Below are 12,969 nucleotides of genomic sequence, written 5' to 3'. Positions count from 1 at the left end.
AACTTGCCTATCTGGCAAGGTTAGAAAGTCATGGGAATTGGCCTTTCCAATGCATTGCTACTCAGCGTTGGCTGTTTTAATTCTCCACCACCATGCTTCTGGGGCAACCACTTTACAGCCTGCGTTATCTCTTCATCCCAAATGTTATGCAGTATGTATGTTCTTGTGTTTTTAATACCACTTATTAGTTGCATTTTAAATTTTGCTCCAAATAATCATGGTCTAGAGATGAAATCTGTTGGTTATGATAGCTTTTAAATAGTAATGGTTAATTACTTTTTTCTGAAAAAAAAATTACTTATACATAATTCTTAATAATGTGTGCATTCAAATCAATTTATTTTCATACCGTATAAGAGTGGTTAAGTTGCAGACACAGAAACAATTCTGATTTGGACTTTTGACCCAGTTAGTTCATATTATTAGACTGATCATTTTAAAGAACATTTTAAATACTAAGTTGCTAATATTGTCCATGAAAATGTGTTTATTCATATACATGGGTTACTGAATATGCATCTCAAGACTTTATGTATTGCTGTTTCACTCTAGTCTTATGTTTACCTAACATATTCCTGTGCCCTGTATGGATTTGTCCTTGGAACCTGACAGAGGTGATGCAGGAGGGAAGAAATGACAGGTACATAAAGAGCAATTAGGATGGGGTAGGCTGTGCGCGCTTTGATAGAGCAGTATCCACTAAGGAAACAAGAAACGCAGCATATTTTTGTACATAGCACAAGGGGGAGGGATCAGTTAGTCTCAGTGAAATATCTCTGTAGGGAAGTAGTTTCAGGTTGCAGTCATAAAAGAGGAGGAAGCTGTGGTTGTTCCCTTTCTCACAGGGCCATTTTGTGTGTGTGTGTGTGTGAACACTGATACTTGGACCAGCAAATGGCATTGGCATGAGTCTGACCCATGGTGGGCCTTACCAGTTCCCATGAGTCTGAGGCATCAGAGTCCTTGTCATATCGGTGTCCGTGTTTAAAGTACACATTTACTCTAAGCTTCATACACTGCTCACACATATCAAAACGCTTAACAAAATTCAGTATTTTATAGTTCTTACTGTAAAACAAATTCTCAATACAGTACAATATAGTAATAACTACCCATGCACATATGCAATGAAGATAAAGTATAAATGCTTCCCTATAATTTAAAATAAGCAGGTGCCAAAACCACACAGCCAGGGACAAGTGATCAAAGAGGAGGCAACCGAGGTCATGACAGAGGCACTTTTGTTCCCCTTACCACAGAGGAAGAGGATCAAGGCAGCCCTGATGAGACTTGATAAGCTATGGGCAGATGGCAGGGGAGGAGAACTCTCCTTTTCAGTGGACTAGGAGAAGGGGATAGGGGAAAGGCGGAGGGAGGGTGGGACTGGGAGGAGTTTAGGGAAGGGGCTACAGTTGGAATATACAATGAATAAGTTGTAAAAAACATAAAAAATTTAAAAAGAGTAAGAATGCAAAATACAGGCAGGTGCCTTTTATATGTATAAAAGTGGATTCATTTTTGCAATTTTAACATTAAAAAATTTTAATTTATTTTTTTATTACAATTTATTCACTTTGTATCCTGGCTGTGGCTCCCTCCCTCGTCTACTCAGGCTAGGCTCAAAGCCAAAAATATAAAAGTGGGTTCTTTCCTTCCTTTGCCCTTTCACCCTTAGGACATCATCAGTCCCACCTGGCATAATCATAGGACTGAGAGAGTGCCTCCCCCCTGACACACTTCAGCTTCCTCGGCATACAGAACAGGGCATGCTTCAATTTACCCTTCAAGGATTAAAAAAAAAATGTCCAGCTCCAGTTGTATACAAAAACACCAGGCCATGAGCCAAAGTCCTTGCTAAGATACTGTCTATGGTGGTGAGCAGCACCACAGTGGGGCCGGCATAAAACATCGCAGAGAAGAGGAGGAATAAAAATATGATTTTCATAGCGCTTACATGGGCCTCTCTGCTCAAATACCTAGAAGGAATTACATGTAGCTTCTGGTGTGTGGTTCCATAACAAGAGGATTAGGAAAAGGAATGAGATCTGAGGAGACACACACACACAGACACACACACAGACAAATACACACATGCACGCACATGCAAGATGATAAGAATCATGTTAATGGGGATGTGATATCGGAAGAAAGCAGAGATTCGATAAAATTAAGTGCTAAGTTTTACCTATTCTTGTCATAAGTTAATGCTTGAGTAGAAATGAGAAATGTCAAAACGCGGAAGATTGTCCTCAGAGCCAGTATCAAAAGTACCTTGTGAGTGCTGCATTTCATTGACAGGAGAGGGAATTAGAGAAGTTGCCTGTTTTAAATAGCAACACTGAGGCAGGTGGTGCGGGGTCCTCACCAGATTATTAGAGGGAAGTTGTGTCATGGTTTACTTAAAAACGATAGGTAAAATTACTGTCCACAGAAAGCATATCCTAGAGAAAGGCAAGCAGATGAAATAAAAGTCAACCAGGGAAATCTTCCAGCTCCTAACCCAGTCAACGCTCTTTATCAGTGCGATGAATCCATTTCCAAAAATCCCCACTACGAATTCTAGAACTGAAACCTGCTGCAGGCCAATTGAGAACGGCAAACAGCTTTAGAATTCGTGGACAGCGACCCAGTGGTTAGCGCAACCATGATAGGTGTGCCCCAGGAGGGCAGTCAGTTCATATTATATCACCTGTAGGATGTCACTTCTACACGCAGCTGGAAACATGCAAGTGATGGTTGATTACATGAGTCTATTTTCAGTTATTATTTTAATGATTTTTTAACACAAGGTTTCTCTGTCCTGTCCTCGCTCTGTACACCAGGCAGGCCTTGAACTCCACCTGCCTCTGCTTCCCAAGTGCTGGGATTAAAGGTCTGTGCCACCATGCCAGCGCTGATTCCTGCCATTCAGATTCGAGCTCCCAGCCTATTCTGGAAGTGTGATTGGCTAGCAGTCACGACTGGAGAATTCTGAGAGTGCAAGTGGAGCAGGAACTGCCTGGGGCGGAAGAGACCTCAAGCAGCTCTGAGAAGGATGAGAACAGACTCCTGACAGGCAGCCTCAGTGAGACGCTCAGTTAATGGGAGAACAAATGCTACTTAAATCTTTCTGGGGATGGGTAGGGGCTTTTGTGGAAAGTGTACATCATTGGCCAGAGCTAAGGAACTGGGGATGCCTTATTTGTATAAGAAGGAATTCCAGATGCTGCTGGACATTACCTTGTAAGCAGGGGGATGTTGGAGGCAAGTTGTGTGCTGAAAGAGATGACAAATTTAAAGAAAAGCCTCATGATAAATGGAATAGAGGAACCATATCCTTTGGACAAGATCCCACCTCTCTAATCTTACAACCTGTGACAAGAAAATGCCTGATGAGCTTTGCTAGGCTTAAGAAACAACTTTAAGCAAATATAAATATAAGCATAAAGCAAATATAAGTTATACAATATAATATAGTTATATTATACAATAATATAATTATAATAAATATAATTAAAGTTCCAACAAACAGCAGATCTTGGCAACTATGGTCATGTGGTTATAGCTTTAGAGTCAAGAAGGATACATAAAAAAGGGTTGTGGACTCTTCCTCCAAGGTTAAGGAAAGCCACTGAGGCAAGGCATAGGGGAGAGGAATTGCCTTCCTGTAGAGCCAGAAGGAACATTGTATAAAGTTGCGGAGGTAAAACCTGAATTGAATTGAAGACCCCAAGATGTTGGAGATTCCAGAGCTATAGGGCGTTTGTCAAGGACAGCTGCTAACAAGAGTGGAAACAGCCCAAGACAGATGACCAAGGCTGGAAATGACCAAGGCTGGAAAGGAAGGCCCATCTCATAAGTCCTTTAACATCAGACATGGAAACAGAATTTGGAGTTTGCCCTGTTGAGTTTCGATATTAGTTTGGTTTGGTATTTTCTGATTATGCTCTTTGTCTTCCCTTTTAGAATGATAATGTATATTCTGTGCCATTGAATGTTGTAAATATGTGATCTGCTTTTTTGTTTTTATTTTAGAAGAGTTACAATTAAAACATTGCCAGGAGTCTCAGAAGAGACTTTGAATTTCTAGATTTTCAAACAGACTAAAGACCGAAAGACTTTGGGGACTTTTGGAGTTGGACAGAATGCATTTTGCATTATGATAAGTCTATGTGGCCATGGAGTGGAATGTGGCAGTTTGAGAATGGCCGCCATAGGCTCATAATGTACATGATTAGTCCCCAGGTGCTGAACTGTTTAGGAAGCATATGAGGCCTGGCCTTGTTGGAGGAAGTATGCCCTTATTGGAGGGGGTGTGTCACTGGCGGTAAGCATGGAGGTTTTCAAACCCCTGCAAGGCCCAACGTTTCTCCTTGTCATGTGGATCAGGATGTGAAGCTCTCAGATACTGCTCCAGCACCATGTCTGTCTTCTTCTTGCCATGATGATCAAGGACCAACCCTCTAAAACAATAAGCATGTTCTGAAGTTAAATGCTTCCTTTTATAGGCTGCCGTGGTCATGCTTTTCTTAGCAATAGAACAATAACTAAGGTAGAGGTTACTGAAATAGGCAAAAGAAAAACTTGAAAAAACTTTAAAAACTTTAAAAAAAGGAAAATTTAAATACTTAACTTCACATTGTTCCTATATTTTAAACTCTTTTTTTTCTTTTATTTTTCTTTTTAGTTACATTTTGTTAACTCTGTGTCCCAGCTGTATCCCGCTCCCTCATTCCCTCTATTTTAAACTCTTATTTAATTGACTCTGCATAATCCATGGAAATCAGATTTCAACAAAATAATTAAAGTGTAAAGTTTACATATATTTTGCATAAAATAAAACAGTATCACGTTACCTATGCTGGAATGTATATATATTTATATATATAGTGCCTCAATATTTAACTGTGCTGTCTTGAATTTCAAAGAGATTCATTCACTTGCTTTTTCCTTCTGAATTCTGAGATTTAAGAACTGCTCTCTAATCATTTATATTATGTTAGAGATATCTTTATACCAAAACCAGAGAAATCTAAAACTATACAACTAAAAAAAAAAAAAAAACAAAACAAAACAAAAAAAACCAAACAATTTCAAAATCAGAAAGGATCCTAAGAACTCAAGTACTGGTGGAAAAGTATCTGACTTTTATAATCTTAATGATCTTATGGCCTCAAGGGGGACTTGCTTGTTGTAATGTAAATCATCCCAGCCTCTTTGGAGATCAGCATGGTGATTCCTCCAAAATAAAGATAAAAGTAGATCAACCATATGACCCAGGTTACATGTCCACTGACATCTTTCAAAATTTCAGAGATGTGTAAGCATTAAGACTCATTATAATATTCACAATATGTAACTTGTATATACTAAGTGTTCATCAACAGTGATGTGTATAAAAGGAATGAAACGTATTCACAATGGAATGTTTTCAAGTACAAGGAAGAAAAATACATGCCAGTTGCCAAAAAAATTAAATGGATACAATAGAAGAAAATCCAATCATGCGCATTTTGTCTGAGGAAGACAAAAACAATGTTTTAATTTTTTAAATGTAGAACTGTTCATTTTTATATAAACACACACAGTTTATACCATAATATTTCACATATTTTAATTTTCTTCTACTCTGACATTTATTCAACTGATCAATGAAGTTTTACAAAGAGTAATCTTGTTTTGTCATGCATATGCTAAAACAAATTCTCACTGATTTACAATTTTATTTGCAAATGACAATTTCTATATCTAATGCAAATAATAAAGAACTATTTTCTTTTTGATTTAAAATAAGTAAAAATAGTATACAACAGGATAGAATGAGAGAAAAGCAGATAGGAAGAAGGGATGGATTTACCCAGTGTGGTGGCACATGTCTTTAATTCCAGCACTCAGGGAAAAGGCAGGTTTACAGAGTGGGTTCCAAGATATTCAGGTCTACAGAGACAGCCATTATCTCAAAAGGGGTGTATGTAGGATGGATGTAAATTTTTTCTTCTTCTTCCTCTTTCTCCCTGAGAACATCATCAGTCACACAGAGAGAATGCCTACTTCTTGGCCCACATCAGCTTCTTCAGCATGCAGAACAAATCCTTCCTCAAATTTTTGTTCCAGTAAATACGGATGGGTATAAAAATACCAGAGCATGAGTAAAAGTCTTTGCCACCACACTGTCTACAAAGGTGTAGGACAAGACCACTGTCAGAATGTTACTTATGCAATACTTACTAAAAAAAGAATAGAAATGACACCATAATTTTCACTGTTTTCACATTGACTCTAGTGCTCAAATCCTTAGGATAAATGTCCTGTAGTTTCATTCTCCTTTTGCAGCTCGATAGCAAGAGTATTAGAAGAAAAAAGCAAAATCAGACACACCAGGAAATGATAAGAATAAAGTTAATAAAAACATGATATGCTAAGAAAACATTTAGAGTCTCCATAAAATCAAGCATTAAGATTTTTTTTTAAACTTCTGACCATTCTTGCTTAAAGTTATTAGCCAATGTTCCCATGAAAATCAGAGATATAGTATTGCTATTGAGACAGTAACAGGAAGCACCTTGTTGATTCTTTGTCTCATCCACAGAAAAGAGAGATTCAATACATTGCCTATATTGAGGCAACAGAAGACACTGAGGCAGGTTATGCAAGCTCTGCAGCAAAAGTTGGATTCTGTCCAGAGGATTTACAATTTAAGAACACTCAGACTGAAAGGCTTTTCCTTAGCTTGCATCAAGAGAGATGCACACAGTTATTGTCCATAGAAATCCTATGTTCAGAAAGCCAAGCAGGTGAGAATACAGCCAACCGGGGAAATCTTGTGGAAGCCATCCCAGGGATTGCTGTTCAGCACTACATGAATACATTTGCAAAAGTCCCCATTGTGTTTTCTACAACTGAAACCACTATTAGCAAACCTCTGGAATAGTTGGCATGCTGACCATAATCTATGCCTTCCTTCATCACTGACTGTCATGTCCCAACTCCAGGAGTGTAGACAGGGCTATCCAAACCTGAGATATGGGATGAATGTTTTCCTTCCCTTTTGTCATGGTATTCAGAAAGTCCAGGAAACATGTTCCAAATGAAATCTTATTTAAACAGTAAAATCTATACCTGATATTTAAAGAATATTAATTTATGACTTTCAGGGCAAATTTTTTTCCTGGTGCTCTTGGCATTTGTACATATATGTATGTATATTATACACAAATTTTATGTTGACATTTGACATCAGGCTTTTAGTTGAATCTGGGGAGTCAAAATCAGATCCTCATGTTTGAATCAGTAAACCACTTTACTGATTCATCTTGCCAGGTACTAGAGCCTAGTTTTTAAAATACATGTGTGTATAGCTTTTGTAGTTTCATTGCTTATATTAAGCTTATTTAGATTTTTTAATTGACTTTCAAAACAATATGAGAAAGTATAAGGAATTGTTTCAGTGTGTGAAAATCTTGCTTATGCCTATAACGACGATTTGAGATAACTCACAAGTGGATAAAAGTTAAAATCTGTATTGTATTGCCATTACCTGTGTCTCACTATGCACCTCAGCCTGGATCCAACTATGAACGTTGCAGCCTACTTACTTTTTAGCTACGAGGCATATGTTATCATGCCTAGGCTACATTCATAAAATCTGATTCTGACATCTGTATTCAAGAACACATTGTTTTAGCCTTATTCTAAATTTCTGAGGGTTTTATCATGTATGGAAAAATCTCAAAAGCATGTTTTTTTAACGTTAATGCTTGCCCAGGGCTCTACCACTGAGTGGCTGCCATGTGACTAATAGCATGTTGTTTGGCTGCCTGATTGAACAGTGAGTTTCTAATGTTTTTGCCCATACCTCAGTCGTGTCACCACCAAAAGACAGGCTTGTCTTAAATTAGGATGTCCCAGAATCAAGATGAATGAGTGACCTGAAGGGTAGAAAAGTCCAACAGTTAGGCTAAACATATGATCTATTCCATTTTGATGCATCATAGGAATGAGTGATATAAAAAAGGATATGAAGTAAGTGGCATAGAGTAAAAGGAAGGAGACGATAATTCTCAAGGCATTCACATGGGCTTTGGTGCTGGAATCTTGTTCTCCTCTGGAACTAAGATGCATCTTCTGGAGATGTTTCCACAAAGAAAAGATTAGCAGGATGAAAGAGACTAGGGCCACCATGAATGGTATTACAGAGAACACAATCATCTCGAATAAAACCAGCTTTGAAAACCTCACAAACTCATTCGTTCTGGAACTCCAGGTCATATTTCTTTCATATTGATACATCCAATTGTCTAAATGTTTGCTTATTTGTAGTATGTTGAACAGCAAGAAGACCAAATTTCCCAGAAGTATCATCAGAAGCACTTTCCTTACTCTCCACTTCAGATAGAGAAAAGCAGGCGTGGAAAAGCTGGCTATTTTTAGCAAATAAAAAATGCCGAGGATGGTGGCAAGCCACAGAGTAAAGTGGTTGGAAACTACCCAGGTCAACATAATAACCCTTATTTCTATTCCAGCCACAAATAAAAATGAATTCTGCAGATATGTCAGCCACGCAAACAGCATTTCCCAAATCAAAATCATTCTGAAAATGGCCAAGAAGAGCAGGATCCAACTAACCAAGGAAAGGGTTCTTTTCCTGACCCAGTCAATGCAGTTTGTCAGCACTATGAATCCATTGCTCACGTTTCCGAATATAAACTCCACAACCATGAGAATAGTGAAGATGCTGATCAGGGTGCTTTCCATGTCCAGACAAAGAAGATTCACTGGTCATTTGCCAAGCTGAAATGACCCTGTATTCTCAAAAACGCATGCCTAAGCTTTCACTCAACTCACTGCTTCTTTTGTAATGACTGACCTAGTATTAATGAAAGTATTTAAACTTTGCCCTTGATTCTGTATGTTCTTGTGAAATCCTTCTCTCTGATCTCTATCAAGGCTAAAATATTTATATCCTTCTAGAGGGTGAAATGTGCAGAAGATCACGAAGTGCATCCAACTGGCATTTGCTAACATGCAAATAAAGGTATATTCTCTTTCACTATTTTGTCATTTTGCATTGTCTCTGCTGAAGAAAATTTGATTCTAGCAGCTTAAATTCTGAGGAACAAAGATGACAGTCGTATGAATCATCAGAAATTTAGCTAGGTGATCTATTTTTAGTCGATCAGCATCACTGCTGATGACTTAGAGACGTGCAGCTAGTGCTCTGTGGTATTTCGTGACTCCTCAGTTTTATATAGAGCTGTAGCTCCAACTTTTCGGCATTCGAGATGCAAGAAGCTCGTGTACAAAACCCCAGGCTTCTTTTGCCCCCTGTTACCACCCAGTGATGCTCGCCATTCCTAGGAGTCGCATGCTTTCCCATTTTATACACTTGCCATAGCATATACTTTTCTTTTTGAACATAAATGAAAAAAGACAAATGTAAACATATTTTCAATAGCTAATAGCACAGCATAAGACTGCAGACTATTGTCACAAAAGGAGGATTTTTAGTTCGGACTAGATCCTGGGGACAGGTGAGATGGTGTAGAGATTAATATCACTTGATGGTCTTGCAGAGGATCAAGGTTCAATTTCCTGCACCCACTTGGTGGCTCACAACCATCTGTAGCAGGGGTCCCAGAGAAACCAGTGACTTCTTTTGGCCTCCGTAGGCACTACATTCACTACATGCATGTCGTGAGCAAACTTCTATTTAGGAAAACACTGAACATATTTAAGATAAAAATAAATAAAAATCTCCACTTAAATATTTAATTATGGCACTTTTCTGCTTGACAGCTCTCGCAGTCTTAAATAATGCAATCTCTGTCTCTCTCCTATGGTCTCATCTCCCAGGGTTTCTCTCTGTGCCTCTGCCTAAATCATCTTGATGTTCTACACAGTTAGTTAATTCCAATATTAGCACCTTTGCTCCTTGCTGTTTCTATAGTATGGCTTCCTCATGGAAAGCATGGCTCATGTGCTCTGATGTGCAATTTACAAGTACTATATTCTCAATGGCTAGGTTCTACAACTACTTTATTTAAAAGAAGATTCGTATATGATATTATCAAAACTTAAAATAAAATAAGAACAATCAGGGAAAGTTTATTGTTACTTTTTTAGTGCATAGTATTAGTCTTCTGCATCAAGAGACAATAGTAGTTGATCATAGTGATATATAGTAATTATTTCACAACTTTGGACTCTAAGTGAAGATGGTGACTTCAAAATCAGCCTGGGTTACATAGTAAGATAAACAATCAATGAACAAAAACAAACTCTAGAAAGGTAAGGGATTGAAATATAGACCTACAAATATTGGGAACAGAATACAAAGATTCAGTGTTATAAATAGACCTAAATATCATTGATTTCTTTTCAATGAAGTGTAAGTAGAAACACTAGTAAAAGAGAATGTTTGTAGCAAATTATAGTGGGAAAATTTGATATCAGTATTTAAAAAAATTAATGTTATCTTGTATTTAAAAAACAAATACTAGTCTTCTTTTTATACTGCAAATAGAATGTTGGTTGTCAACTTAAATATAAAACCTAAAAACAAATATCTGAAAGGTCTGTCTGAGATTGTCTTCTTAATATAGATTGTCCATAAAATTTTATGGAACGTAAAGTTGTGTAAGAATTCATTACTGGGCTCTTCGAAAGACAAGCTAAATAAAATGGAAGAGTGAGCCACAGGCTGGGAGAAAATGAATCTTAGAAAACAAATGTATAAAGACCACTTAAAACAAAAGAAAAATGTCAAATGAAAGAGCAGGCAAGTCCACTGAAAACTATATTTGAAGACCAAACACCAAAAGAAATAGTCATCATTATTCTCTGTGGTGAAAATGCTAAGGAAATGAGTCCCTGGGTAAAATTGCTTCCTGTGGATACCTGGAGACGTGAACTTAGTCTCTTATAACGCATTTTAAGTAGCCCAGCACTGTGGCCCTTGTCTGTAACCCCAGTGTTTTGGACACGGAAACAGAAGATTTTTTGGCCATGCTGGCCCAGGCTGTCTGGATCTCCTAGCTCCAAGTTTAGGGAGACATACTTCTTTAAAATTGTATTGTTGCAAGTTACTTAAAAAAGACACACAGTGTCACCTCTGGAGTGCAGTGGAGATGACTCCTACATGGACGAAGGAAAGAAATGGCTCCATGAAGTTGTATGTTAACATCTGTATGCATGAAAGGCATATACCTCTGCCTACATGTGCACACATCAATCATGAATAAGAATGTATTACAATTAAGAAAATGTATTTAACATATATGTGTGTGTGTGTGTGTGTTAAATACAAGGATGGATGGAAGGAAAAATGACTCCATAGACTATAAAATGTTCTGCTCTGAAGAGGAGAGTGGTTTAGTTCCTAGCACACATCCTAGCTCACAGCATCTGTAACTCCAGGTATCCATAACTCAAGGGATCTGGAAGTGCTCCTAATCACTGCACATACATACATGCAGGCAAAACTTTCATATGAATAAAATAAAAGTAAATAAATATTTTAAAATAAAAGAAAGTATATTTACAGTATGATTTGACTTTTACCCAAAGTACAATGAAATAATGCATCAATAATTGACATATCCATGAAAACAGACATCAAATTCATTCATAATAGCTATTCTGTGTTTACCAGTAGAACCGTTCTTTCCTACAGATTGTTCAATACTACTCAGTAATGCCAGTCAGGACCCCTGATCTGTTGCACATTGTTAATGCAGACTGCAAAGCCAACGTACTGCAAGAATATTATGAACTGTTTGAGAGTACCTGCAAGTAACATTGCACGTCAAATGACAGCTAATGGAGGGTATTTCAGAAATTAAAAAAAAATTCTTTTCAGTTATCAAATATAGACAAGGATTTTTCTGTGTGGAAGCAATGGACAGGGGCAGGAGGGAATGCAAGAGGTAGTTAGGATAAAGTGTAAGTTTTCATATAATCTAGAATGAACAAAAATATTTGTATTTTATTATTATAAATTAAAACTAATGATGAACTTTAAATAATATAAAATAAAATATTTGTGCATGCATATATAACGGCTAAAATCGAAGATCATGGGTTTATGTGTCAATTATTCATGTTAAACACTTGATCCTTATTTTTCCACTTTTTATTTATTACAATTAATTACTTTGTATCCCAGATATAGTTCCCTCCCTCTTCCCATCTCACTCCTGCCCTCCATCTTATATTCCCTTGCCCCTTCCCTAGTCCACATAGGGGCAACCCTCCTCCCCTTCCATCTGACCTTAGCCTATCAGGTCTCATCAGGACTGGTTGCAATGTCCTCCTCTGTGGCCTAGCAAGGCTGCTTCTACCTAGGGGGTGGGGGTCAAAGAGCCCACTACTGAATTCATGTCAGAGACAGTCCCTGTTCCCCTTACTAGGAGACCCACTTGGAGACTGAGCTGCCACGGGCTACATCTGTGTAGGGGTTCTAGGTTATCTTCATGCATGGTCCTTGGTTGGAGTATCAGTCTCAGAAAATATCCCTGGGCCCAGACTTATTGATTCCATTGCTCTTTTTGTGGAAGTCCTGTACCCTCATGGTGTTTCTATCTTATCATTCTTCCATAAAATTTACTGCACTCTACTTAAAGTTTGGCTATGAGTCTCAGCATCTGCATTAATACCATGCTGGGTAGAGTCTTTCAGAGGCCGTCTGTTATAGGCTCCTGTCTCATTCCCTGTTGTCTCCCTCTTATAATGTCTATCCCATTTGTCTTTCTGAATGAGGTTTGAGCATCTTACCTACAGTCCTCCTTCTTGCTTAGCTTCTTTAGGTGTACAGATTTTAGTACGTTTATCCTATATTATATGTCTGATATCTACTTATGAGTGAGTGTATACCATGCGTGTCTTTCTGCTTCTGGGATACCTCACTCAGGATGATTTTTTTTTTCTAATTCCCAACATTTGCCTGCAGATTTCATTCCTTGTTTTTAATTGCTGAGTAGTATTCCATTGTGT

The 12,969-nt window shown here is 37.8% G+C and overlaps 1 protein-coding gene across 1 annotated transcript; it reads right to left on the bottom strand.

The window, feature by feature from the left end:
* Positions 1 to 7,815: 7,815 nt before the first annotated feature.
* Tas2r13 (taste 2 receptor member 13) lies at positions 7,816 to 8,733 on the bottom strand. The gene has a single exon (XM_055610129.1). It carries the CDS (start codon positions 8,731 to 8,733, stop codon positions 7,816 to 7,818), a length of 918 nt encoding a protein of 305 aa, XP_055466104.1.
* Positions 8,734 to 12,969: the final 4,236 nt, after the last annotated feature.

Source organism: Psammomys obesus, unplaced genomic scaffold, assembly GCF_907164565.1.
Source record: "Psammomys obesus unplaced genomic scaffold, mPsaObe1.curated_primary_1811, whole genome shotgun sequence".
NCBI classification, from domain to species: domain Eukaryota; kingdom Metazoa; phylum Chordata; class Mammalia; order Rodentia; family Muridae; genus Psammomys; species Psammomys obesus.
This window is presented reverse-complemented; position numbering and strand designations above follow the sequence as displayed.

Coding starts and splice junctions, on each gene's coding strand:
- Tas2r13 (XM_055610129.1), bottom strand. CDS start 8,733: ATGGAAAGCACCCTGATCAGCATCTTCACTATTCTCATGGTTGTGGAG.